Source organism: Trichechus manatus, unplaced genomic scaffold, assembly GCF_000243295.1.
Source record: "Trichechus manatus latirostris isolate Lorelei unplaced genomic scaffold, TriManLat1.0 scaffold00159, whole genome shotgun sequence".
Classification (NCBI taxonomy): Eukaryota; Metazoa; Chordata; class Mammalia; order Sirenia; family Trichechidae; genus Trichechus; species Trichechus manatus.
Window position 1 is genome coordinate 498,390 of NW_004444095.1, and position 27,795 is coordinate 526,184.

Below are 27,795 nucleotides of genomic sequence, written 5' to 3' on the forward strand. Positions count from 1 at the left end.
GAATTATTTCTGTAACTCTCCCTTCTCATACCTAATATCTTGTAGGAGTATTAACAAATGGGAAAATGGCCAAATGGAAGAAATGCAAGAAACATAGACAATTCATTGTTTGCTACATAAAAAAGGAAAAAGAAATCCTCTTGACTATGCTAAATAGGGAATTTATAAATGTTGTTTCAGTCAGTGTTCTGTATTGTCATATGGTCATTTATACTTTCAGTGCTTAGGAGACCAGTCTGCTGCATTAGTGGGACAAATGTGCTTTCAGGATGGACAAGCCAAAAACACGTGAGTTTAAGAAACAGACCTAAAAACCAACAACTGACTAAACTGGAAAACAAATAACTGACTAGAATGGTGTTTTGTTTATTTTCTCCCTTTGGTGCTTTTAATGAGGAAAAGGTTTTGAAGTTCTTCCAAGGCTAAAGATCAATAGCTTAATAGATCCAATATGGATACATAAATCTGTTACCATTTTGTTTTCCTTCAGCTTCAAATAAGATACATCATGCCATATGTAAAGATACTGCGGAAGCTTATGAATACTGTCTTAGTTCTCTAGTGCTGCTATAGCACAAATACCACAAGTGGGTAGCTTCAGAGAAGAGAAATTTATTTTCTCATAGTTCAGGAAGCTAGAAGTCCAAATTCAGGGCTTCTGCTCTAGAGGAAGGCTCTGTGGGCTATAGGGGAAGATCCTTGTCTCTTTTAGCTTCTGTAGCCCTTGGCGATCCTAGGGGGTCTATCTTTGTTCTAGTTTGTGCTTGTCTCTTTGTCTAATCTGCTGTTTTGATAACTCAGAAGTGATTAGGTTTAAGACACAACCTACACTGCTGCGGCCTCATTAACACAACAGAAAAATCCCTAGTCCCAAATAGGATTACATCCACAGGTGTAGGGGTTAGGATTCCAACACATACTTTGGCAGGTTGCAATTCAATGCATAACAAAGGCCTTAATTTATAATGCCTTTTTCTGTCCCAGAAGCTAATAGTCCTGCTTTGTTTAGGGAGGTTAGGGAAGAAGAAGTGGGAAAGAGCCATAATTTAAACTACAATTTTCAGTATATTATTCCTACCCAAGTTTTAACTGTAATTATAAAGTCATATTTTTATGGAATTTTCAATATTGTTTTCCAGATACTGTGCTTTCATTCCATTATCTGAATTTTCTCCTTTGACAAGAAGCAGAAAGAATGATAGAAATGGAGACATGGTGCATTTTTCTCCTAATCTCATCTCCTTATTACTCACAGTTGTGAAGCCTGTGACAAGCCTCATATCTGAGAGTAATAAGATCACTCCCACTTTACGATAAGAAAAACATGCTCAGAAGGTTAAGTGGCTTTCCTAAAATCATAGCATTGATGCAAATCAGAGCCAGATCTCAGATCCACCCCTTCTGACTAATTCTGGAGCTCTTTCTTTCCATTGCATCATTAACTATACTTATTAGAAGTCTTTTAGACATTAAAAAAAACCTACTAATTACTTGTATTGATGAAGAGAAACACATATGCTTTAAAAAGTTGAAATAATTGTAGTTATAACACAAGCTCAGCAGATGGACATTGTGTTACAGATAATGCACCATATGCTTTAAACATGTCTAACATATTTGGATGGAATGTTCCAGTAGTCTAGCAGGGTCAGCCATCATCATGCGAAAGTGACATTATTTGTGTGAGAGATTTTTTGGGCAAGGAAATATGAAAATTCCTTGCAGGCCATGGTAACTTGAGGTTACTATCAGGAGAGTTTGAATCAGCATGTGTTTGGAAACACATTCTTTGAATTCTGGGTTCCAGGCAGCTGAATCAGGAGTCAAGAGAAATAAGATAGAAAAGTAAACTATTTTTCCCCTTCTTTCTTCCTCTGCTAGGAATGCAAATGCTAGTAAATCAGATGTTATCTATATATGTCAATTGCCTAGCACAGAATATAACACATGGTAGGCACTCCACAAAATTGCCTGATTTTCCTCCTTTCTCTACTCCTCTGCCCCTTAAGCATTATCAGCCAAGTCCTTAAATGATGACTTTAAGTTAGGGAGTGCTTATTGAGTACATCTGCAGCAACTGCAGGTTAGGGCAGGGGAAATAACAAATTGTAAGATCTTTGATCTCATGTTTCTCTTATTGCGGGGAAAGAACACAAATACACAGTCACTATAAATCAGAAGTTAGTGCTATAAGAAACTTTGAAGTAATGCTGTTGGGTTTCAAAGAGAGGGAAGAAAAATCGTAAAAGATTGTTAGTGAAGAGATGTTCTGAAGAATAAGTGATGCTGGCAGGTGGAGGGAACACAGTGAGCAAAGGTACAAATAAGGAAATTGAGGACTTTGTTTACAGAATATAGAAAAGATCAAGGCAGGGAAGTGGTAGAAAATAAAGCTAGAGAGGTGGGTTGGGGTCATGTTGTAAAAGCTCTGAATTTCAGGCTGAGGAGGTTTTTCTTGATAGACCAGTAGGAAGCTTCTGGTTTATGATCTGGTGTTCAAAAATGACTGGAGCTGCTAGTTGATAATATGGAAGTCCTGGGCCAAAGTGAGGACAGACTAGAGGCCAGGAGGCTGTGGAAGAGGCCACTACAGCATCTTGGTATTGAGGGCATGGACTAAGGAGGATGGGGACAGAGAGGGAGGTTATGGGTGGATATGACTTGGTATATGGGGAACGGGAAAGGAAGAGGAGATTACTGCCTCTAGGCACCTGGGTAGGGTGGTTAGGTTTAGGCAAACTAAGAAACTGCTCTGAGTAGAATTTCTGTTTGGGAAATATTTGCGGTCTAGTAAGCTGGTATTTTGCATACATTTGGAATGTGGGATGAGTTCAGTATAAAAATAGAGATTTTGGATTTCCCATATATAGAAGTAATTTATTAAGCAATAGCAGTAGATAAAATTACCAAGAAAAAGTAAACAAGTAGAGGACATATTTAGGAGACGTAGGAGATGGAGAGTCAGAAAAATAGGAGAATGCAGTTATTCGTTAATGTGGAAATCCAGGGTAAAGATATTTAAGAGAGAGGCATGGTCAGCAGAGCAAAATACTACCAAAAGGTCAAGGAGGCTGAGAACTGAGAACAGACTATTGGATATAGAAATTAGAACTTCATTGGTGACCCCCAGGAATGAAATTGTACTGGCTTCCTAGGGCTGCTGTAACAAAATAGCACAAACTGGGGGTGGCTTATAAGAACAGAAATTTATTGTCTTAAAGTTTTGGAGATTAAGAGTCTGAAATTAGGATGTCAGCCACGTTAATTCCTTCTGAGGGCTCTGAGAGAGAATCTGTTCCATGCCTCCCTCCTAGCTTCCAGTGATGGCCAGCAATCCTTGACGTTTCTTGGCTGGTAGACGCATCTTCACATGACCATCATCTCTCTGTCTCTGTGTATCTTCTCTTTTATAAGGACACCAGTCCATAGGATTAGGACTCAGCCTACTCCAGTATGACTTCATATTAACCTAACCAATAACATCTTCAAAGACCCAATTTCCAAAACAGGGTCATATTCACAGCTACATATCTTCTTGCGGGGACACAATTCAATCCATAACAGAAGTTTTAGTGGAATGCTTAAGATGGAAGCCAGGTTCAAATGTCAAAAGAGATGCAGATGGGTAGAAAATAGAGACAGCAAGCAAGACAGAAGATGCTTTTCAAAAATGCAACCATCCAGGCAGGAATGGTGAGAGAGGTATATAGTTTGTTAGTTTAACAGGGTCGTGCAGAGTTTCGGGGATTTTCTTTGTTTTTGTTTTTAAGGTATGATAAGTCCAGAGAAGATTTCTTTAGTTTCTGAACAGAGGAAAAAGATGGAAGTTGTAAAATAAATGGGGGCTAAGTGATAGGTAGAATGAAGTCCTAAAAGAGGTTAGAGACATTGGAATTGGAATTTTAGTGTTCTGAACCTCAGCAGGGAGAATATGACAGCTCAGAAGTCAATGGGAAGCATATCTCTGTCTGATTCGGGGTCAGGGGATGGATTATGGGTGATTCTGATTTTACTTTTGATTTTATCTATATTTTCTAATATAGAATGAATGAATATGCATTATTTGAGCATTAAATTTCATTTTTAAGAAAGAGAACCTAAGATGGATGCCTCATCTCCCTTACCAGAGGCATTGACTGAGTGGAATAAAGAAGGCCTTTACCTCCTTCACAGCTTCACCCAGTGCCTCTCACCCTTTTTTGTGAGTCATCTTTGCCACACCTCTCTAGGCTGCTCAGTCCTGAGCTAATAATCATGAAGGATAGCAAGCAACCTTTACCTTCACAGATGTCAGAAAAGGAGGCAGAGATATTTCAAAGTCAAACATCTTTCTGAGATGTTTAAACATAGCACCATCTTGAAGAAGGATAGATAGACCACATAATTGTTGAAAGCTGCATATATGATTGACTACTGTGAAAAAGGAGGAGCCCTGGTGGCACAGTGGTTAAGTGCTTAGCTGCCAGCTGAAAGGTCGGCAATTCAAACCCACTAGCTGCTCCAAGGGAGAAAGATGTGGCAGTTTGTTTCCATAAACATTACAGCCTTAGAAACCCTATGGGGCAGTTCTACTCTCTCCTATAGGGTCGCTATGAGACACAATCAACTCGACGGCAACGGGTTTGGTTTTGGTTTTTGGTACTGTGAAGAAGGAATAATACAATTTTAAGAGGGAAATAATTGTCTCTGTACTGCTTTGAGTGTTGTGGTCTAAATGTAGCAATGTGAGTGTATTCATGCATTGACGATACTCATTAACAAAAACCCTCAATGGGCAACCCTCAATGAGATGGATTGACACAATGGCTACAAGGATGAACGCAAACATAGCAACAATCATGAAGATGGCACAGGACCAGGCAGTGTTTCATTCTGTTATACACAGGGACACCATGAGTCAGAGGTGACTTGATGGCAATTAACAACTTGTCAAGTGTACTAACTTAAGAAATCATTTTCATTTATTAAGTGCCTTGAGCCTTTGCATCAATTTTGTACTTTTAGATTCGTACACAACCATTCAGTACACAGTGTTTATATGGGTGCTGAATGGGTACAGATCTCTCCTTTTTAAAAGTGTGAAATGGATTATTAACTTATGACTATTTATTAAAAGAGAGGAACTTAAAACCTAGGGTTTTCAGAGTTGTGGCCGTAAAAAGATGTGGTGATTTGTGTTTTAATTAGTAAATGCATTGTTCTTAACTAGTATTATTTGACAAGTGTCTTTATAAACTTGTATATTCATTAATCCCATGCTTCTTGAATGTGTCAGCTGTTCATCAAGCAGGCCAAGAATATATTTGGGCGAGAAGAGAGAAAATATCTCAGCTAACTAATTCTTATTCAGAACAATAAACCAAACCAAACCTGTTGCCAACGAGTCGATTCCAATTCTAGCAACCCTAAAGGACAAAGTAGAACTGCCATACAGGGTTTCCAAGGAGCGGCTGGTGGATTCGAATTGCCGACCTTTTCGTTAGCAGCCGTAGCTCTTAACCACTGCACCATGGTGCCTGGAAAAATGTTTGTTGGAAAAAAAATTCCAGTGGTTTCTGTTTGTTCCACAAGAGAAATGCAACTGATAGCATCTGTTGACTTAGTGCTGACTGGTAGTAGCTTCTGCTGGGATATCTCTGCCAGCCCCTGGACTGAGCACTCCCCCTCAGCTGCTGGAATGTTACCTGCTAGAAGGTCACCAGTACGGTTAGAATCATGGCGTATAGAGCACAGCAGCAAAGCCTGTGGGAGGGAATCCTGAGCTTGGGCAGGAAAGCATCCTTATTAGCCCAACTCTCTTTAAAACTATTTCCCTGTGACCCATACTGGTATCAGTTTGAGCTGCTTATCTGCCCTACACAAGTCAAAACTACTCATTAATGTCAAAGTGAGAGACTTGTTGCAGAGTCCAGAGCTTATACTGATAAGGCTGCCGCAAAATAAATTCAGTTCTTCCATGTCAGTGGGTTACGCTCTGGCTCCAATTATCCCACCACCATTATAATGCCCTATCCTGCAGAGAGAAGGGGAAAGGTGAGCCTTCCCTTTTTATGCCACTCCAGTCCCCATGTTCTGGCTACACTTTCCAACACTCTGGACCTACCCTCCTGTCTGTGCCAGAAGGAGTGCCTCTTGCCAGTTTATGATTGTATTAATGATAGAGCTAAGCTAGGCAGTTCAGTTGGTGAGTAGGGGATTATTAGTAGCAATGCAATTGTGAATGAATGGAGAATTTGTTGTACTTTAGTGGTGTTTTATAAACACAGCCTTAGGCTATAACTGACTAAATGCTAAACACTATGCCTACATTTTTTTCCCATTAAAATTACACTAAGTATATTTTCTTCTATACTGATCTTTAAAATACTATTCCATAAAGAGTATATGGTGCTTGTTAACTTTTAGAACTTTTCTAGAACGTTAAGGCTTTTATTGCATTAAATTAAATGTCAGTTTAGATTATTTCTATTATTAATGTTTCATAATTTAATAAAATTTGTCATAATGTTCATTCTCTCCTCCCTGCCCCCCAACTATAGGTATGGAACAGGCTGTTTCTTACTTTGTAATACAGGCCATAAGGTTGGTTTTTTTTATTAAATAAAAGATTGTTAAAAGTCTTCTTTAAGTTCATATAAGTAATACTTGAGCATAATTTGCTGTTAAGTTACTTTTGAGTTGTCAGCTTTCATTCAATCTTTATCAGTCGGAATCAACTTGACTGCAGCTAACAACAGGCTTTAATTTAGAACTCAATAAAAACCATAAGTTTGAATGGTCCTACTCAGAACCATTTCAGGTTCTTTGAATTTTCTATGTGTGTTTTTAATTGTGTTAGTGGGAAATCTAGACTGGGACCTTGTCAGATTCTTAATGCAACTCTAATTTAGAAGAAGGAATAGACTTTGTACAGTTTGTGTGTTCTTTTTAATAGTGGTAACTTTGACTCTTGTTGTTATTGTTGTGTGCCACTGAGTCGATTCCAACTCACAGCGACCCTATAGGACAGAGTAGAACTGCTCCATAGGGTTTCCAAGGAGTGGCTGGTGGATTCGAACTGGCAACTTTTTGGCTTGTAGCCTGAGGTCTTAACCACTACACCACCAGAGCTCCACTTTGACTTTTAAGATTTATTTATTGTTTGTCTTTTAAATTGGGATATTTATTGAGTTATTTTGTATCTAGGCCATTTTAGCTTTAAAAAAAATTCTTGTGCTATATTTTTATTTTCCTGACTTTTTCATCTCTATTTCATACAGTGTGTATTTTCTGAACATGGCCTTCTGACCACGGTGGCTTACAAACTAGGCAGAGACAAGCCGGTATATTATGCATTGGAAGTAAGTTCTTTTAAATCAATGTGGCTAATATGACAAACATTCAAAGCTAATGAAAATTATAGTGTTTTCTAACACCTTTTCTAGTAAGGAAACTTGTACTGAGCTAGGAGTCAGAACTCCCAGGAGACCTTGATTTTACTAGTTCCTCAGTTCTTGTACCAACTAGTCATGAACCTTGGGTGTATTACTTGACCACTCTACGATGTAAGGTTTTCTATCTCTGAAGTTTAATAAAAGGCTTAACTTGATCTCAAACATTTCTTTCGGCTTGAAAATTCTGTGTTTTTATAACTGAAATGTTCCAGTGTTCTAAAGAGAACCAGTGGACAAAAAAAGGCAGAGCAACTCTCTTCACTTGTCTCCCGAGAAAATAAATTTCATGTCACATTTTGATGTGGTAAAGAAAGTGAGGAGATTTATGCCATTTACCACTGGAAGCATTTGTTTTAAACGTGTTTGTAAATTTTAGTAGGGATATGTTAGTCTAAGTCTATAGGCTATGGTGAATTTGTATTATGCTTATAATTCCGCAGATGTTAGAAACATTTATAAAGTCAAAGAAACAGCACTCTTTTTGTAAAACCAGTTTTTTTCTAAGTGTTGCTTTACAATTAGTTTTGAAGTGACTGCTTTGTAAAGTACAAGTATAAAATTGCTCTGAAAACTTAATGAGGGCTATTTCCTGGAGTCGGATAATAATTTGGCTATACATTTTGGGCTTCTGTTTGTAGTTAAAACATTTTATTAATTGTGATGCCTAGAGCACGAGGAATATTTGTTTGTTCCTTTTTTATTTTTTTTTGTATAAGCACAATAATCCCCCTAGCCCTTTTTGTATGGATAGAAGAATTATGATAAACTTGTTCCATGTATTAAGGGTATCATAACACTTCTCAGAACCTAAAATCCTGTCTCTCTCTCCTTCCCTTTCCCTCCTGTGGGAAGTACTTAGCACAGCACCAGGCACGTAGAATATACTCTTGATAAGTGTTTCCTATGATAATAAATAGTAGTTTTGTTCCCTTTTTTTCTCACATCGGAGGCAATCAGTGGTTTAAAATTAATAGATGCCTTAGACCTGGAAAGGAGCCCGGTGACATAGTGGTTAAGTGTTCAACTGCTAACCAACAGGTTGGCAGTTCGAATCCACCAGCCACTCCTTGGAAACACTTATAAGGCAGTTCTACTCTGTCCCATAGGGTCACTACGAGTCGGAATTAATTCAATGGCAACAGGTTTGGTTTTCGACCTGGAAAGGGGTCACCTGGCCTTAACTTCCTTCCCAACATGAAAAGCCTTCTCTTGTAAGCTTTACTGGTAACTTTCTGGCTTCTGTTTGAACATAGTGCCAAAAACTGAGCATTCAAATTCTGGGAGGCAGCTCTCATTTTTTCTGTGTCTTCCTACTCCAGAATAAACTTTGTCAGTTCCCTGATGTCACATGTTTCCTAGATGTTTTCTAGTTGTGAGTTCGCTTCATTAAATGCATTCCAATTTGTCAGTGTCTTCCAGAAAGGAATATAATGTTCTACATATGATCTAGGTCCCTGGGTGTTGCGGACGGTTTGCACTTGGCTACTAACCAAAGGTTGGCATTTCGGATCCACCCAGCGGCACCACAGAAGAAAGGCCTGGTGATCTAATTCCATAAGATGGCAGCCATTAAAAACCCTATGGAGCACAGTTCTACTCTGAAACATGGGGCCGCCATGGGTCAGAATCAACTCTATAGCAATGGTTTGTTTTTTTTTCGAGTACATGTGATCTGACCCATATACAATACTGTGATTTTTGCCTCTCTCACCGTAGACACTGCTTCTGCTATTCTAGCCTGGGAGTTCACTAATTAGACCTAATAATTCCATCATACCACTGGCTCTGGGAGCATGTGTTAAAATACCTTGCTCTTATTTTTTTCCAATGAATTGTTGGCAAACAAAGTCCACCCCATTCTGTGTTTGCACAGAAGATTTTTTGTTCATCTAAATTCAGGTATTAGTTTTTCCTGTTAAATTTCATGAGAGTGGCTTCAGCCTATTCCTATGCAGTCAGAATTCTTGTTCACTCTTTGCTGTTACCCTTCCAATTTTGTTTCATCTGGAGATTTCACAAGCATATGTTTTGTGATTTTGTTTCAATTTGTATAATTTTCTTAGATTAATAGAAATTTAGAGCTGAGAGGAACATTACATCATATGACACCATAGATAGCTACACCCTCCTACTCCTTTGTTTTACAAAAGGGGGATCTTGAGATTAGAAAAGTGAAATGGGAATCACTTGTCCCAGGTCACTTTTGACCTGGTGAGTAGCAGATCCAGGATGCAAATCCAGATTTTTAGATAGCAAAGCTTAGATGCCTACACGGCCTCATTGTACTATCTTCTTCCTTGTAAGTGGAGGAGACAGGCCTCCAGCCTGGATTTTCCAGGCTGCAGTCTCCCAAGTCCAGTGTTCATTTCACTGTATCTCATCTATGTCACTTTGTCTGCTAAGCTAGAAATCTTAACAATAACAACAACACACACACACACACACTAATATGTTAACAGTAGCAGATAGGATTTTTTCTTTATTCTTTTCTATGTTTTCTAAGGTTTTGCAGTTAACAAACATAAAAAAATTAAGCCAACCAAACAAAAAAAAGTGGGAAATGAAGCTAGATTGGTAAAACTCTTTCTCAGTGAAGTTATTCTAATTCCACTTGGTCACACTTATTTCCTTTCTTTGTAAGTGCTTACAAAGTGTATATTTAATCATTTCTTTAATTTGAGAGATTGTTAAGCTTAGCTGTCTGAGATATTAAAAATTTACTTTCTACCCTTTATAAAAACTGAAACTATAGCTATCTATCTTCAGTCTTCTAGTGTCCTTTCATTCTTTCTCTGACGATTTGGAAGCAACATAATTTCTTTTTTTTTTTTTTTCAGTTTCTCCTCCTTTCCACCCCGGATTTCCCGTGTCCATTCAACCAGCTCCTGACCCTCTCTGCCTTCTCATCTTGCCTCTGGACAGGAGCTGCCCGTTTAGTCTCATATATCTACCTGAGCTAAGAATAAGAAGCACACTCTTCACAAGTATCATTTTATGTCCCATAGTTCAGTCTAATCTTTGTCTGAAGAGTTGGCCTCGGGAATGGTTTTAGTTTTGGGCTAGCAGAGAGTCCAGGGGCCATGTCTTCCAGGGTCCCTCCAGTCTCAATCAAACCATTAAGTCTGGTCTTTTCACTAGAATTTGAGTTCTGCACCCCGCTTTTCTCCTGCTCCATCAGGGACTCTCTGTTGTGTTCCCTGTCAGGTCATTGGTGGTAGCCAGGCAGCATCTAGTTTTTCTGGTCTCAGGCTAATGAAGTCTCTGGTTTATGTGGCCCTTTCTGTCTCTTGGGCTAATACTTTCCTTGTGTCTTTGGTGTTCTTCATTTTCCTTTGCTCCAGGTGGATTGGGACCAATTGATGCATCTTAGATGGCCGCTTGCTAGCTTTTAAGACCCCAGATGCCACTCACCAAAGTGGGATGCACGACGTTTCGTTAATGAACTTTGTTATGCCGGTTGACCTAGATGTCCCCTGAATAGAGCAGTTTTAAGTTTACAGAACATTTACACAAAGTACAGAATGTTCCCATATACCCCCCCTCTCTTCACCCACAGTTTCTTCAATTATTAACATCTTGTATTAGTGTGCTACATTTATTACAATTGATGAACCAATGTTGATACATTATTATTCACTCAAATCCATAGTTTACACTAGGGTTCACTCTATGGGTTGTATACATCTGTGGGTTTTGGCAAATGGCGTGTTACGTATCCACCATTATAGTATCATGCAGAATACCCTTAAAATGCTCTGTGCTCCACCTATTCATTCATCTCCCACCCTCCCCCCGAACCCTTAAAATATTTAATTTTTTTTTCTTGTACTTTAGATGAAGGTTTACAGAACAAATAGTTTCTCATTAAACAGTTAGTACACATATTGTTTTATGACAATGGTTAACAACCCCATGACATGTCAACACTGTCCCTTCTCAACCCTGGGTTCCCTATTACCAGCTTTCCTGTCCCCTCCTGCCTTCTAGTCCTTGTTCCTGGACTGTTGTGCTCCATTAGTCTTGTTTTGTTTTATGGGTCTGTCTAATCTTTGGCTGAAGGGTGAACCTCGGGAGTGACTTCATTACTGAGCTAAAAGGGTGTCTGGGGTCCATACTCTCGGGGTTTCTCCAGTCTGTTAGACCAGTAAATCTGGTCTTTTTTTTTTTTATGAGTTAGAATTTTGTTCTACATCCTTTTCCGGCTCTGTCCAGGACCCTCTATTGTGATCCCTTTCAGAGCAGTCAGTGGTGGTAGCCGGACACCATCTCGTTGTACTGGACTTAGTCTGGTGGAGGCCATGATAGTTGTGGTCAATTAGTCCTTTGGACCAATCTTTCCCTTGTGTCTTGTTTTCTTTGTTCTCCCTTGCTGCCGAAGGGGTGAGACCAGTGGAGTATCTCAGATGGCTGCTCACAGGCTTTTAAGACCCCATAGGCTACTCACCAAGGTAGAATGTAGAACATTCTCTTTATAAACTGTGTTATGCCAGTTGAGCTAGATGTTCCCCGTGACTGTGGTCCCTATAGCCATCCGCCGAGCAATTCAGTCCCTCAGGGAGTTTGGATGTGTCTGTGGAGCTTCCATGACCTTGCCTTGTACAAGTTGTGCTGTAAGCCTAGTCTTTTTATAGCTGCCTTTATTTTGCCCATGCACTGAGGGTAGGTATAAGGTCCTAGATTAACAATTGTTTTTCCCATATCCCTTCTGGATATTTTTGATGCTCACGAGACCTCTGTTGTTGATTTCAGTGGTGGTTCCTTTGTAGATAATTGGGCTTGTTGTCTGGGAGTTTTGAATATTATCTCCTTATGATTGATTTTCTATGTGTCCCCAGGTTTGGATTTCTTTTTATTTATCTTGTTAGGTACTTGGATACAGTCTGTCTTCAGTTCTAGAAAAATTCTCAGCAATTAACTCTTCAAATACTTTTTATCTACCATTACCTCCATTCTCTTCTGGAATTGCTATTGGATGAATACTGGAATCTCTCAACTCATTCTCCATGTCTTTTAACTGCCCTTTCATACATTTTTAAAAAGTTTCTTTGTTTCTCTGTGCTGCATCTCTGGTAAGTTTCTCAGTCTTTATCTTTCATTTCCAAATTCGCTTTTTAAACCAAGACAAAACAAAAATAACATGATGTCATACAGTATGCCTTCTTTAATCTGGTTTCTTTCACTCAACATCATGTTTGTGAGATTAATCTGTGTTGTTAGATACAGCTATTATTTCATTCTTTTTCATTACATTATGAAAATACCACAGTTTAGTATTTATTCTACTGTTGATGACATTTGAGTTGTTTTCAGTTTGGGCTATTATGAAAAATTCTGCTATAAGCATTTTTGTATATTTCTCCTTATGTATATGTGTACAAATTTTGAAGGAATAGAATTTCTAGTCCATGGACTATGTGTGTCTTTACTTTCAGTTGATAACACAAACCATTTTTCACAGTGGATAATCCAAGTTATATTTCTATCAGCAGTGTATTAGAACACGTATTTACTTATCATCTCTGTGTATTCTAGAGTTTATCTCATCTGTTACATTTTAATTTCATTCAGTATTTTCATTTCCAGAACTTTTATTGGTTATTTTTCATATGCACTTGATTTGGTTTCATTTCACTTTGTTTAATTCAGAATTTTATGGAAATTGTGCCTTAATTTATTCCTTTTAATCTGCTCAGCATAGGTATTTGAAAGTCTTTGTCAGACTGGAATGAATTCTATTCCAGCTGTAAAGTTTTGTTAGGTGATTTCTTAATAATAATATATTTTGGAGTTTTCATGTCCTGATTTGAGCCTGTTATTCTATTTTGAGTAATCTTCTGTGCTCCCAATCTAGAAATTGTATTTTATGATTGTATTGGGAAGAAACTAGGGATATAGCAGAATTGGTCACCAGTGTTTATCACCCATCATCTTCCATTAAACTGTAGCTTTAATCAGCAGATTTTTCCAGCATCCTTACACAAGTAGGAGAGCATTACCTAGCCCCTGGCTCCAAACATTGAGCCTAATTCTGTAACCTGTCTTGCAGAAAGCATTTTGGACCCCTTTCCTCTGGAGGAGCCAGTTCCCCGCCACCGCTGCCTACTCCTTGAATCAGAACCCATCATGCTTGTGGCTCCAGTCCTAATCGGTTGTACATTTCTATTTAATTTGGTTCACCTAGATGTTATTCTGTATTTGAGTCAGCATATATGATTTTAGTTTTTTCTTTTTATATTTTGTCAGTTATCATAAGTATTTAGAGCAAAGGGGGTTTTTGAAGTACAAACTCACCATGCTCTGTTGATGTGTATCAACATCTACCTCTTTTTCGTGACCAAGAGAACTCTTTTTTTTTTTTTCTCCCCTAGGCCCCTGACATGTGGTTCATCTGGGTCTGAAATTCTATTATCTCTGGGTTCCCATTTTCATTGTCTGTAAAAAAGGAGTTGGGCCACATGATCTTTAAATTGTTCTAGGACTTTAAACTCATTTTAAACTAATTGAATTTGTCTCACTATTTCTAACTGGAATTTGTTTTCTTAGTGGTTTAAGGGACTAAAGCAAAATAGCAGTTGAATCGTTCTGCCTTCCCTCTGTCATCTCCTAATAGTACACCATCTTCCCCACGCTGTTCTACTCCCTTACCATGTTCATCTTTTTCTAAATATTATTTCACAAAACAAAAATTCTTATGGCACCTTCAATATATTTATGAACTTGAGCTTAGGACTTGAAACTTTCATGCTTTGTATTCTGTTGAACATTTTGTTGTGTTTTAGGTGAAAATTTACACAGCAAATTAGGTTCCCATTTAACTTGTTTTTTTCAAATTGTTCTGTGATATTGGTTACAATTCTCACTATTTCCATTCTGTTTGTTCTGTTTCCATTGATCTAGCTTCCCTTCCCCTCCTTGCCTTCTAATCTTTGCTTTTGGGTAAATGTTGACCATTTGGTCTCATAGTTGATTGTTTAAGGGAGCACATTCCTCATGGGTAATATCATTAATTTTTTAAGTGAATCTATTATTTGGCTGAAAGGAGACCTCTGGGAGTGGCTTCAGTTCCAAGTTAAAAGAATATCTTAGGGCAATATTCTTAGAGGTTCATCTACTTTCTATCAGTTCAGTAAGTCTTGTCTTTTTTAGGAATTTGCATTTTGTTCTACATTTTTCTCCCACTCTATCTGGGTCCTTCTTTTGTGTCCCTGGTCGCAACTGTTAGTAATGGTAGCCAGGCACCATCTAGTACTTCTGGTCTGAGGCTAGAAGTGGTTCATGTGGAGTATTAGTCCTGTGGACTAGTTTCTTCTTTGTGTCTTTGGTTTCCTTCATTCTCTTTTGCTCCATACAGGAAGAAACCAGTAGTTGTATCTTAGATGGCCGCTTATAGGATGTTTCTTGAGACCTGGGTACTTGTCTGTCTTGTGTACCACTCTATCCCAGCGTGCTGGCATATATTAGGCACTGAATAAGTATTGTTTAAATACCGAGTCCTGTGTTATGCCATTTTTTTCCGTGGGCTCCCTATGTAGCCCTACTGGTTTCTTTAAATGTCCCCTCCCCATCTCTGCTTTGGTAGGATTTATGATTATAGTATTAAGATTTCCTTTTTAGCTGGTTGAATGGACATGGGGAATCGGGTGGAAAGGAAGAGTGTGCTCTCACAGTATGGGGAGAGCAATTAGGGTCCCATAACAATGTATGTATAAATTTTTTTTTCTTTTTTATTTATATTTTATTGTACGTATAAATTTTTGTGTGGGGAAAAAAAAACGATTTCCTTTTTAGAGTATTTCATCCATCTTGAGACTGATATTCCATTTTAGGTATAAACTTATGTATTGGTTATGTATTGCTGTGTAACAATATTATCATAAATTCAGTAACTTAAAACAACATACATTTATTATCTCACAGTTTTTGTGGGTCAGGAATCCAGGCACAGCTTAGCTGAGTCTTCTACTCAGTCTCACAAGGCTATAATCAACGTGTTGGCTGACCCTGTGGTCTCATCTGAGGCTTGATGGAGGAAAAATTTGTTTCCAAGTGCACTCAGGTTATTGACTGAATTTCAGTTTCTTGCGGTTGTAGAACTGAGAACTTCAGTTTCTTGCTGACAGTGAGCCATAGATCACCCTCAGTTCCTAAAAGCTACCTGTAGTTCCTTGCCGATGGAGTCCCCCAACATGGCCATCTGCTTCCTCAAAGCTATTGAGGAAGGAAGAGAGTCCAGTAAGACAGGCACTATTGTCGCTATTATTTTATGTAATATGATCATGTCATCACTGACATCCTGTCACTTCCGATGTACAGTAACAATGGTACAAGCAAGCCGGAGGTCCTGCCACACTCAGGGAGAGGGAATCACACAAAGGCGTGAACATCAGCAGAGCAGGGATCATGGGAGCCACCTTAAGAGTCTGTCCTCAATCAGCCTATAGAAATTGTTTATGGACTTGTATAATTCACTTTCTTGGAAGGTACACCTTTTGAGCAATAAGTGTCCTTAATTTTAATTCTCTAATTTGCTACTGAAGTATTAATAATATATATTACATTTCAAAAATAATGTTGCCCCTGTTCAACTTTGTTTTCCCTTTCTCTTTTCTGTGCAATAAAAAATGCCATAGAATTAGTCTTTGCATTTGTAATCTAATATACACAAATTAGGTAGTGAATAAATTATATATAAATCCAAACCAAACCTGTTGCCATTGAGTTGATTCCGACTCATGGCGACCCTATAGGACAGAGGAGAACTGCCCCGTAGAGTTTCCAAGGAGCGGCTGGTGGATTCAAACTGCCAACCTTTTGGTTAGCAGCCTGAGCTCTTAATCACTGTGCCACCAGGGCCCCAAATTATATATAGAGAGGTACATATTACTGTAGTACACACAAAACTATCTTTAGCATACCTTACGGATGATTTTAAGCAATTTGAAGATACTGTTAATTTTACATGATTTTTCTCTGTACCCATTGATTTTAAACTTAACTGTCCTGTAATATACAACTACACTGCATACTGAAATATCTACTTTATACATAAATACTGTTCATGGCAGTGATACTCATATTGAGTATGAGTATGTTTGTTTGCTATGACATTACATCAGATTTACTTGATTATTTTTAATCCAGTCTTCTCATAGCATATTTCTTAGCCTTTCACTTTCCAGGCTATGTGTCTAGTTTTTAAATAAGATATTCCTACTGTTGTTTTATTACTTAATTTACTCTTCTTTATACCTTCTCATTTCCACGATGTCTTTCTTAGAGTGCACCTATTACATTTGCAAACACCATTCCTAGAGGGTCATGACTTAGAATAGTGGTTGATTCATATTTGTAGATGAGACACTCAAGTGGATCTTTATATTTAGGATGTGATATGATTTACAATAACATAATTGACAGGAAATTGACAACCACCTTCTATATGTCACTTTAGGTTTCGTTCATAGTCTAATTCTATTCACCTAAAACTCTTGAAATATACAAATTTCTTGGTTAGATACTATTTAGGGCCAGTGACATTTGAGAGCATATAAGGGAAAGAGACATCTGTCTTTTTTTTTTTTTCCCCCTCAATTAGATCTAGAACTGTGCTGTTCAATATGGTAGCCACTAGCCCCATGTGGTTTTGCACACTTGAAATGTGCTGTAAGTGTAAAATACACACCAGATTTCACAGACTTTAGCATAAAAAAAAGTAAAATATCTCAATTTTGTATTGATTACATGTTCAAATAATAATATTTTGGATATATTGGTTTAAATAAAATATATTTTACCTGCTTCTTTTTACTTTTTAATGTGATGACCAGAAAAATTTTAATTTCATATATGGCTCACATTATATTTCTATTGGACAGCACTGGTCGACAAAATCTTATACATTGTCATGGATTGAATTATGTCCCCAGAAAATGCGTGTATCAATTTCGCTGTGCCATGATTCCCAGAATTGTGTGGTTGGCCTCCATTTTGTGATTGTAATTTTATGTTAAAGAGGATTAGGGTGGGATTGTAACACCACCCTTACCCAGGTCACATCCCTGATTCAATGTAAAGGGAGTTTCCCTAGGATGTGGCCTGCACCACCTTTTATCTCTCAAGAAATAAAAGGAAAGGGAAGCAAGCAGAGAATGGGGACCTCATACCATCAAGAAAGCATTGCCAGTAGCAGAGCGCGTCCCTTGGACCGGGGTCCCTGTGCAGAGAAGCTCCTAGTCCAGGGGAACACCAAAGAGAAGAAGGCTGATAGAGATAAAAAGCCTTCCCCTGGAGCTGATGCCCTGAATTTGGGCTTTTAGCCTACTTTAACTGTGAGGAAATAAACTTCTTTTCGTTAAAACCATCCACTTGTGTTTCTGTTATAGCAGCACTAGATGACTAAGACATACATTTACTAGTATTTGACAGCTAGTGTCTCTGAACTACCATACTTACTCAATCTGTGTGTCGAGCAAATAATCCGAGAAGCTGAACTATATGAGGAAGAACGTGGCATCAGGATTGGGGGAAGACTCATTAAGAACCTGTGATACGCAGATGGCACAACCTTGCTTGCTGAAAGTGAAGCGGACTTAAAGCATTTACTGAAGAAAATCAAAGACTATAGCCTTCAGTATGGATTCTTTGTCTCAAGTACTTTGGACATGTTATTAGGAAGGACCCATCCCTGGAGAATGACATCATGCTTGGTAAAGCAGACGTTCAGTGAAAAAGAGGAAGACCCTCAATGAGATTGACTGACACAGTGAGTCAACAGTGGGCTCAAATATAGCATTGACTGTGAGAATGGCACAGGACCGAGCAGTGTTTCGTTCTGTTGTATATAGTGTCACTAAGAGTCAGAACCGACTCTATGGCACTACAGCCACAACATCACCTCTGAACTGTCCTCTTCCGAAGGAAGTTTGTGAATAAAATTAAGTCTTTCTAAACAAAAGATTCACTTAGTTCTCCTAAGTGGTCCCACTGAGTACCTAAATATATAAGCATATCAAAGGTAGAGTCCCTCTCTTGTAAGGTAGTTGTAGAATTGTTATTGTCCCATTCTTAAAGCCTGTTATATTTGCACTGTTATGTCATATCTGGAGCCCTGGTGGCGCAGTGGTTAAGAGTTCGGCTGTTAACCAAAGGGTCGGCAGTACGAATCCACCAGACACTCCTTGGAAACCCTATGGGGCAGTTCTACTCTTGTCGTATAGGGTCGGTGAGTCAGAATCGACTCAATGGCAATGGGACAAATCTGTTCCTCCAATAATTTTCATATCTAAAAATTCCACTGAATAAACTGAACACTTATGGTTTTCTGCAGCTTTGCAGTAACATATAAAAGCTATGAATGATAGAGTGTATCAACATATTCATTCTATAGTTTGTTTATATTCTGAAAACTGACAGCAAGAAAGAGTGACCGTTTGTAAATTCAGCTAAACTGTTGATTGAATTGGGGGCAGAGAGGTAAGCAACGGGTAAAACTCATTCTGGTTTAATACATACCAATTTAAAACACCAAATGTCACCTGACGGTCTAGTTTGGGGTGATTCTGTGTAAGTAATTTATGTTAATAATCTATGTGAATGAAACATCAGAGCAAAAAAATTGTTATTCCTATGATTTGTGCTGATAGTCTTTTTTTTGGACCTCAGGGTCTTGTTTTTATCAGCTTTATTGAGCTATAATTCACACACCATAAAACTCACCCTTTTAAAGTATATAATTTAAAGGTTTTAGGTATATTCACAGAGTTGTGCAACCATCACCATAATCTAACTTCAGAAAATTTTTATCACCGCAAAGAGAAACCTCCAGCTACTTTGCGCAGCTTTAGGCATTCACTAATCTACTTTCTGTCTCTATGGATTTGCCTATACTGGGCATTTTATATAAATGGAATAATACAATATGTGGTCTTTTGTATCTGGCTTCTTTCACTCAGCATATAATATTTTCAGGGTTCACCCATGTTGTAGTATGCATCAGTAGTTCATTCCTTTTTATGGCCAAATATTAGTCCATTGTATGCATATACCACATTTTAATGCATTCATCAGTTGATGGACACTTGGCCGATAAACTTAACACTTAAAAAATGAATGAAGTTGATATTTACATATCAGTAAGAACCTTCACATATATTCTCATATTCCGCCTCATAGTAGTTTGTTTAGGTTGTTGTTAGGTGCTGTCAGGCTGGTTCCGTCTCATAGTGAGTCTATCTATGCACAACAGAAGGAAACACTGCCCGGTCCTGCGCCATCCTCAAAATCATTGCTATGCTTGAGCCCATTCTTGCAGCCACTGTCAATCCATCTCGTTGAGAGAGTTGTCTTCTCTTCTCTGACCCTCTACTTTTTGTTTAGGTGTAGATAGTGTTATTATAGTCACCACCCTTTTATAGGTGAGGAAACGGAGACTTAGAAAGCCCAAGTATTTGTGTAAGATCACATAGCAAGTGAGTGCTGGGACTCAAGATCGGTTCATCTGGCTGTAAATTGTATCTTTTCTTCCTTATTGCCAGTCTTCCCCCCTCACTCCCATCTTGGTGATGTTCTGAAGAATAATTACTTTGTCTAGCTTCCTTGCTAAATTTTTTTTTCTTAATATACTGTTAGATACAGGAATTGGACTTGAAAAAATTAATGTAGCCTCTCTGACAATTTTGAGGATAAGACTGGAATGTATTTAGGTAATAATCTTCCTAGGTAACTTAGCAAGAGATAGAACAATTGTACAAGAGACAAACTGCTCAACAAATTAATATCCACCTATGAGGATGGGTCCAGAGGTGTGCAGGAGGGCTCTCTTCTTGCCCCAGTCCCATGAAGAACTTTTATTAGTTACCCAGGTAAAAGTATGTTTGTATTGAAAGGCCTAGTTTATCATATTTCTAGAAGTTCTAAATTTGAAATTGTTTGAATTTTATCTTTTTGGTAGTCTCATACAAAGAGAATATGCTTTAAAAAATCTTTTTTAGTGATAACATATATTCTATCTTGGATTCCTTTTTTTCCTTAGGGTTCTGTTGCTATAGCTGGTGCTGTTATTCGCTGGCTCAGAGACAATCTTGGAATTATAAGTACCTCAGAGGAAATTGGTAAGCACATTCTAACAACGGTTAGAACAAAGGTTCTAACATACCTCTGCAATCTGTAAATACATGTGCTGTGCCACATATGTGACATTAAATTATATGAATCCCTATTATGGGTTTGACTTACACATAAAAGACTATTTTGTGAAGATTTATAAAACAACAAATGAATATAATTAGTGGTGATTATTAATAAACTGGCAAGGTTGGGCATAAAAATTACCCAAGTGTAAAATTGAACACCAAAGATTACCAGAATCTACAAGTGCAGTTGTCCAGCTAGATTTATCTGATGAGAAAGAGCTTTGACGCCTAGATTAGAGTGAATATTAAAATTTGGGTACCTATAATTGGAGTGTTAATATGGCTCAGTCTTTGGATAATAATTTTGAACTGCCATTCTTTCATCCACATGTTTTACTTTGCTGGAAAGTGGGACAATCAAAAATAACATTTCTGATTATAGATAACACTGGAAGGCACTTCTCATCTCCTGGTCAACAACCTTAAAAGTAGTACAAATGACTAAAATTAGTTAAGGAGACTAAGTCACTTCTTGTATTTCTTGAGCTGGGTTACATTGTAGTGGGAGTGTTCAATGTGGGGAAACTTGTTTTTGTTGTTCCTTAGAATACTGTGGTAATTAGTAGCATTTTGCTATGCCGAAGAATAGGAAACCAAAAGCCTTGTCCTAATTTTTTAAACAAGTATGTTTATTGAATAAAGTAAATAGAATACTAATATTTTTCTTTTCTAATTTTAGAAAAACTTGCTAAAGAAGCAGGTACTTCTTATGGCTGCTACTTCGTCCCAGCGTTTTCAGGGTTGTATGCACCTTATTGGGAGCCTAGTGCAAGAGGGTGAGTATTGAAAATATGGTATGCTTGTCTGGGTTTTGATTATTTACTAAAGTAAGTTAGTATGTGTACTTTCCTACCTAAGTTATTTTCAAATGACTTTAAGCTGTTGAGGAAATCTTTTTTCTTTGTGGAGTATAATTTCAGAAACTTTAAACTCCAAGTTATAGATCATCAAACAATAACCCCCTGCCATATCCCTATTCATGTTTAGGATTATTATCTTTTATCTTCAAGGCGTCTGCAAGTTGTGTAGCAAAATTACATCATCTAAATGAATACTGATTTCATTTTATATTATTTACATCTATTCAGGTGGATCATGAACTTTTTCATATGTGGATTCAGGATTGTGGACTATAAAGAGTTTACCAATTAATGTTTATGTCCAATTTCTCTCTACATTTCTTTCCACTGAATTCAACTTTTCCATGTGTATTTGGGACATTTTAGATTACTGACTCATTTATAGCATTATAATTTTAAAATTTTTGCATTTTTAGGATAATCTGTGGTCTTACTCAGTTTACCAATAAATGTCATATTGCTTTCGCTGCATTAGAAGCTGTTTGTTTCCAAACTCGAGAGGTAATAAATATGGCACTGTTTTCTTATATTTTATCCACTTTTGTCACTTGTAAACAAAGTATGTATTATGCCTGAAATTTATGAAATCGTTAATCAGTAGTGAAGCCTGCCTATACACTAATAAATACAAGGTTTTATGGCTGGGGGTTGCTAAGTGGTACGTATTAGGCAAAGGAAATAGCACAAATAGAAGGATGGAGGCAGGAAACCAGGATGCAAAAACAGTTGTTGGGCTTGGGGCAGGGCAGAGGTGTATTGAGAGGAAACGTTGATTGGGACCAGATCAAGGAGGGCTTGGAAGACCTGAATAAGAAGTCTAAAATTTTATTCTCTACACTTTGGGAAGCTATTGAGGGTTTTTGAGTGGAAGATTGCCATTTTCCAAGATATTACTCTGAAGTAGTTTAATTATGTAATTTAATTTAAGATTTTGGACGCCATGAACCGCGACTGCGGAATTCCACTCAGCCATTTGCAGGTAGATGGAGGAATGACCAGCAACAAAATTCTTATGCAGCTACAAGCGGACATTCTGTATATTCCAGTAGGTTAGTAAGCGTTCATTCTCTTAAACTCTGAGAAGTAATGTCTCTTTCAGAAGAACTGGTTTTTTAGGCATGTGTAACTACAAAGATGTTGATGTAGCTCTCTCTCCTCAGTAAAGCCTTCGATGCCTGAGACAACAGCGCTGGGAGCTGCCATGGCCGCAGGGGCCGCGGAAGGAGTTGGCGTCTGGAGTCTAGAACCTGAGGATTTGTCAGCGGTCACGATGGAGCGGTTTGAACCACAGATCAACGCTGAGGGTACGTTTAAAGAGTGAAATTTCTAATGATATAAAAACGATTGTATTTAGTGCACGGGAGTTTGCCTTTCTGTTCATTCGTAAATGGAGGAACAAAGTAAAATAGCAAATGTTACCGTTTCAGATTTGTCTCCTATGTTTGCACTGATCTACATAAGCATATTGAGCTATATTGTACTGAATGAGTGTGAATCAGAAAACTAATTCTTTATTTAAAAAATTTCTACAGTCACCTTTTTGCCTTTCACTTGTGCTGTTTACAGCCTTTTCTGTAAAAGGACATGATTCACTGGACTAAGTAAGGGACACTCTGGTAGCTTTCCAGCCCAGCAGGGCTAACCTGACAAGGGCCAAAAAAAAAACCCAAAAAAGCAAACCCACCGCCGTCAAGTCGATTCCAACTCATAGCGACCCTACAGGCAGCAACAATTAAATATATGGGAATTAAATATCTGATTTCTGTCCAACAAAGCTAAGCTAAGCCAGAAGCTCTGACGGGTACTTTTATTAAAATATAGTGATTCAGCTCTTAAATTGAAATAAATGTGAGTAGAAAATAAGGTTCTATATATGAAATTTGGTTTTATAACTTTCTAGAAACCTGTTCATAAAATCGCATCAAAGTGGATTTTGTGCCACTGGGAAATAAGCTTCCCAATACACTTTTGTTTAATTTTCTGGAAGACTATGCCAGCATTTCTTAATTTTATTCATTCTTTTCCATATACAAGAAAATGAATTGTAATACTAGTAATTTTATTATCAGACAGTATACTACCATGTGCCTCATAAGTAACTTTTAACTTTTGCAATGTTGGATAAAAATGAAGTTCAACAAATTTTTTTACTTCTGAAAAAAATTTTTTAAATAAGCAAATAATGTTTACAGCTAAGCTCACTCTTCAAACAAGTAAATTTTGTGCAAAGGGTTAAGAATTACTGTTTTCTGAGGATAACCATCACTGCCAACACTTTGCCCAGGGTTGGATCTGTTATATTGATTATGCTCCCTCTTCTTCTCCTTTTCTCCCCACAACACACGCACAGTCTTACGCAAACACCCTGGAGAATGGGCACCTAGATACAGAGAGTTCATTGTTCCAGCAAACATTTATTTAGAACCTATTACAAGCCAGAGACTACACTTGACATTGGGATATAGAGATGAATAAGACCAAATCCTTGCCCTTCAGGAGTCTCAAGTATATTGGGAGAGGTAGATAAAAACCATAAAAATTCAATATGGCTGCAGTTATCCTGAGATATATGTTAAGTGCTGTGGGAAGATGGAGGAAGGGTCAGAAGTGGTGAAAGCTTTCTTAAGGGAGTGATACCTGAACCCTCTCTCTTGGGCGTTACGGGTTTCAGCAAACAGGGTTTGTGGAAAGGCTGGGAGGCTTGGGAGAAGGGAGGCCGCGTGTGGTTTGGTATGGTTAGGAATTGCATAGTGCGTGCCTGAAGGCACCGGCACCTGTATTTGTTTATTCCTCCTGTGCAGGTTTTCACATTAAAGAAATACTGCTTTAAGGTTTGGGAAGTGGGAGGGATCTCATAAGAATGCAACCTGTAAAGCTTGTGAGGAATCAATATTCGTTAAATTCTTTGAATAGGCCAAAAACGATTCTCCTTTTAGTCTTTCCATATTACAGTATATCCTTTCCCTCAGCCTATGCTCTCTCCCTTCCCCCTCCTAATTCATCATCTCTTGCTTGTGAATGGCTTCAGTCTTCACAACAGGTATTACTCTTCCTAGCATATCTGGCAAGCCTCCCTTCACCCTGCAGACCCATGCTGAACCTCCCCTGTCATGTTTCAGTCCAGTTTCCGAGTAAGCTTCTCTCCCAGTTACTACAGTCACCAGCAAACATGCTGTCTCAAATCTGAGTCGTGGGAAAGCCCAACTTAATTTAATATGTGCAAGGATTTGCCAAGAATGCTGAGTGAACATAAGTATGGTGCTTCAAACATCTCAGTAAACTATCTTTCATCCGTGTGTTTGTTCTAATTCCAGAAAGTGAAATTCGTTATTCTACGTGGAAAAAGGCTGTGATGAAGTCAGTGGGTTGGGTTACAACTCAGGCTCCAGAAAGTGGTAAAGATGTTTTATTATTTGTTATTGCCATTTTTTTCTTAGTATGGTAAATAGTTTTATTTCAATATCTGGGCATTTACTCTTAGCAAGGGATATCTGTTGACTGCTCTGAAGAAAAGCATTATCTATATCCAGTGTTTCTTACAATTTGAAAGCACTTCAAAATTTTAAACGTAAAATGTTTGTCAGGTTGATGTAAATACTTTAACTCTATCCTGCCATGTCTTTCCTTATTAGTTTATTCCTGGTACTTCAACTGATCACTTAATTTTCCAAAAGTAAAATTATTTCTGGTTTCTTCTTAATGGAAAAAAAAAATCAACTAGATTTTTCTTTTTCGTTTAATGTCTTACTCTACCTTTTTGGGTGGCTGTCTTTATGACATGAATCAACTGAAAGCTATATTAATTTCAGAATATATTTCACTCCTTCCTAGACTGATTCCAAGTACTTAGCAAGCATACATAATGGAAATTCCTTTGGAATCAGAGAGGAAGAAATTCACCAAACAGAGTAAATGAGAAGTGTCATAAGAGATTGGGAAATACTCTTGACAGGAAATAGGGGACTTTTTTTTTTTCTGTTTTCAATTACTTAGCTGGGAAGGTAGAAGCGTCCTCCTACTTTTTTCCTGTCTTTTTTAGTCACTCGGGTAAGAAGGTATCCAGCTGAAGTAAACCATTTAGTTGTAAACAACCCTAAGTGAGTAATATGGCATAATATTTTAGCTCTCTGTTAAATGAAAGATTTGGAACATTACAAATGGAACAATGGCTAATAACAGATGGAAGCATATGCTTCAATGGAGAAGAGTTTATAAATAAAATATAACCTGTCTTCCAACCCTAATGTGATTGTAGAACCACTTTGAATGTATTAGGCTTCTAGGAAAAGCTTCCAGACCCATCCAGCAATCCACTACAACAGATTACTTTGATCTGTATTTTCAGTCCTGGATGTTCCTACTTTGAAGCTTTTGTTTTTTCTCCTAAATAAGCTTCACTTCATTTTTCTTTAAATACTTTGTTCTGAGACTTAGCTTCCTTTTCCAAGGTGGTGGCAAAGCTTTTCTTGCTGAGACTGTTTGCTGTTTTGAAGCCCATTACAATCAAACTTCTCAAACATAACTGTGTTTCTACCACTGTGCTAATTGCTGAGCTGTTGTTGTTGTGTACCATCAAGTCGATTCTGACTCATAGTGACCCTATATGACAAAGTAGAAACGCCCCATAGGGTTTCCAAGGAGTGGCTTAGCAGCCTGAGCCCTTAATCACTGTGTCACCAGGGCTCCAGGGCTTAGCTAATTGCTATTAATTAATGGCTTATGAGAAGTTGAGTTACATTTCTTTGATTAGTTGGATTTTTTTTTAATGACATAATCCTCCCTCTCTCCCTCCTTCCACCCCCATTTTCTCACTCATACACAGCAGTTCTACTTACTAGCAGTTAAGGATATAATTTTAATTACAGAATTCTCATAAAACCAATTGATCATTTTCCCTTTGTTTGTGTAATTTACTGTCAGTGAATTTAAAATTCCAAGCAAAAGCTGATAAAAGAAAACAAAAAGTTTACATGATTTCTTCAGTTCCTACTCAGCAATGATGATAACAGTAATTTGATTTTTTGGAGAGCTTTACAGATTTTTGAAAATTTTGTTTTAGTTTCAGTTAGACTGCAGTGGATTTAAACCAAATTTGAAAATGATTTTTGAATAGATTTATGAAAGACCATTTATAACAACTTATACTATTTGGGGACTCTCTGCAGGAAGAAGAAGGGGCAGTCTACTTCCATAAATATTTACAGCCTTGGGAACCGTAGGGAGCAGTTCTACTCTGTCCTATTAGGGTCGCTATGAGTCAGAATCAACTCGATGGCAGTGGGTGGGTGCATGGGGAGTCTCTAAGCTAGATAATTATGTCAGAATAAAAAAAATTCAGTTAATGAAATGCTAATTATATTCCTTTAAAGGATATATGATGATAATACAGATAGAATCCTATTTTAATAAACTTGAAAGGATATTAGAATTGCTAGCTGGTATCTTATTTTTGAATTTGTTTAGTTTATGGGAAGAATATTATGTTTGCTTAAGTTCCAAAGCAGTTTGCCAATTTTGGTGTAGTCTTACATGTATTTTCTTGTTTGTAACTATATTTGAATGCATTGTAAACTATTTTTAAGTACTTTTAATGCACTTTTGGTGTGAATTTTGAAAGAAAGGTTTTCATAAATGTGTGACTTCCTGCCTTTGGACTTAAAACCCACCAAAACAACATTTTGAAAACAGGCCAAACTGGTTTAAAATGCATTACACAGCTATCAGATAATAAACATAGTATATATGTATTTCATCAGAAGGGACGTATCCTTATTACATAGATGCCACCTAAGTTGACAGGGACTCGTGAATGCAGTTAGTACTCAGACCTCATCTTCTCAAACTAGAACTCACTGTAGCCACATCAGGAAATCAGTTATTCTAACTTATAGGTCAGTCTAACAGAACTGTAAAATATGTTCCCCTGTTCTAAACTCAAAATATTGTCTCTACAAATATGGAAACAAAAAGAAATCTTGTTTTTTATTTGAGAAATAATCTAAGCAGTGGTAAAACGGGGGAAATGGATTATGTCCCTCTTTAATGAAAATCTACTTTATAAGCGAAAAAAAAATCCTCTCCCAAAAAGCAAAGAAATGACTACCATCAGTTTATTACATCACAAAATATGCCCACAGGGAATCTTTTTTTTTTTTAATTGATGTAATTAAATGAAGTTTACATTTCAAGTTAGTCTGCCATACAGAATTTTTTTTTTTTTTAACATACATTGTTATGAGACCCCAACCGCTCACCCCATTCTGCAACAGCACACTCCTCCCCTCCGCCCGATTCCCCATGAACATTCAACCA

At 37.6% G+C, this 27,795-nt stretch overlaps 1 protein-coding gene across 2 annotated transcripts in view; it reads left to right on the plus strand.

The window, feature by feature from the left end:
- GK (glycerol kinase) overlaps positions 1-27,795 on the plus strand; it is a 72,608-nt gene that overhangs the window by 41,195 nt on the left and 3,618 nt on the right. For both annotated transcript variants that reach the window (XM_004386232.3, XM_004386231.3), the window contains exons 10-18: positions 221-288; positions 6,540-6,582; positions 7,260-7,340; positions 20,464-20,542; positions 21,303-21,399; positions 21,900-21,984; positions 22,412-22,532; positions 22,644-22,787; positions 24,798-24,878. In XM_004386232.3, the coding sequence (XP_004386289.1) occupies positions 221-288; positions 6,540-6,582; positions 7,260-7,340; positions 20,464-20,542; positions 21,303-21,399; positions 21,900-21,984; positions 22,412-22,532; positions 22,644-22,787; positions 24,798-24,878 (799 nt within the window). The remainder of the gene's footprint in view (positions 1-220; positions 289-6,539; positions 6,583-7,259; positions 7,341-20,463; positions 20,543-21,302; positions 21,400-21,899; positions 21,985-22,411; positions 22,533-22,643; positions 22,788-24,797; positions 24,879-27,795) is intronic.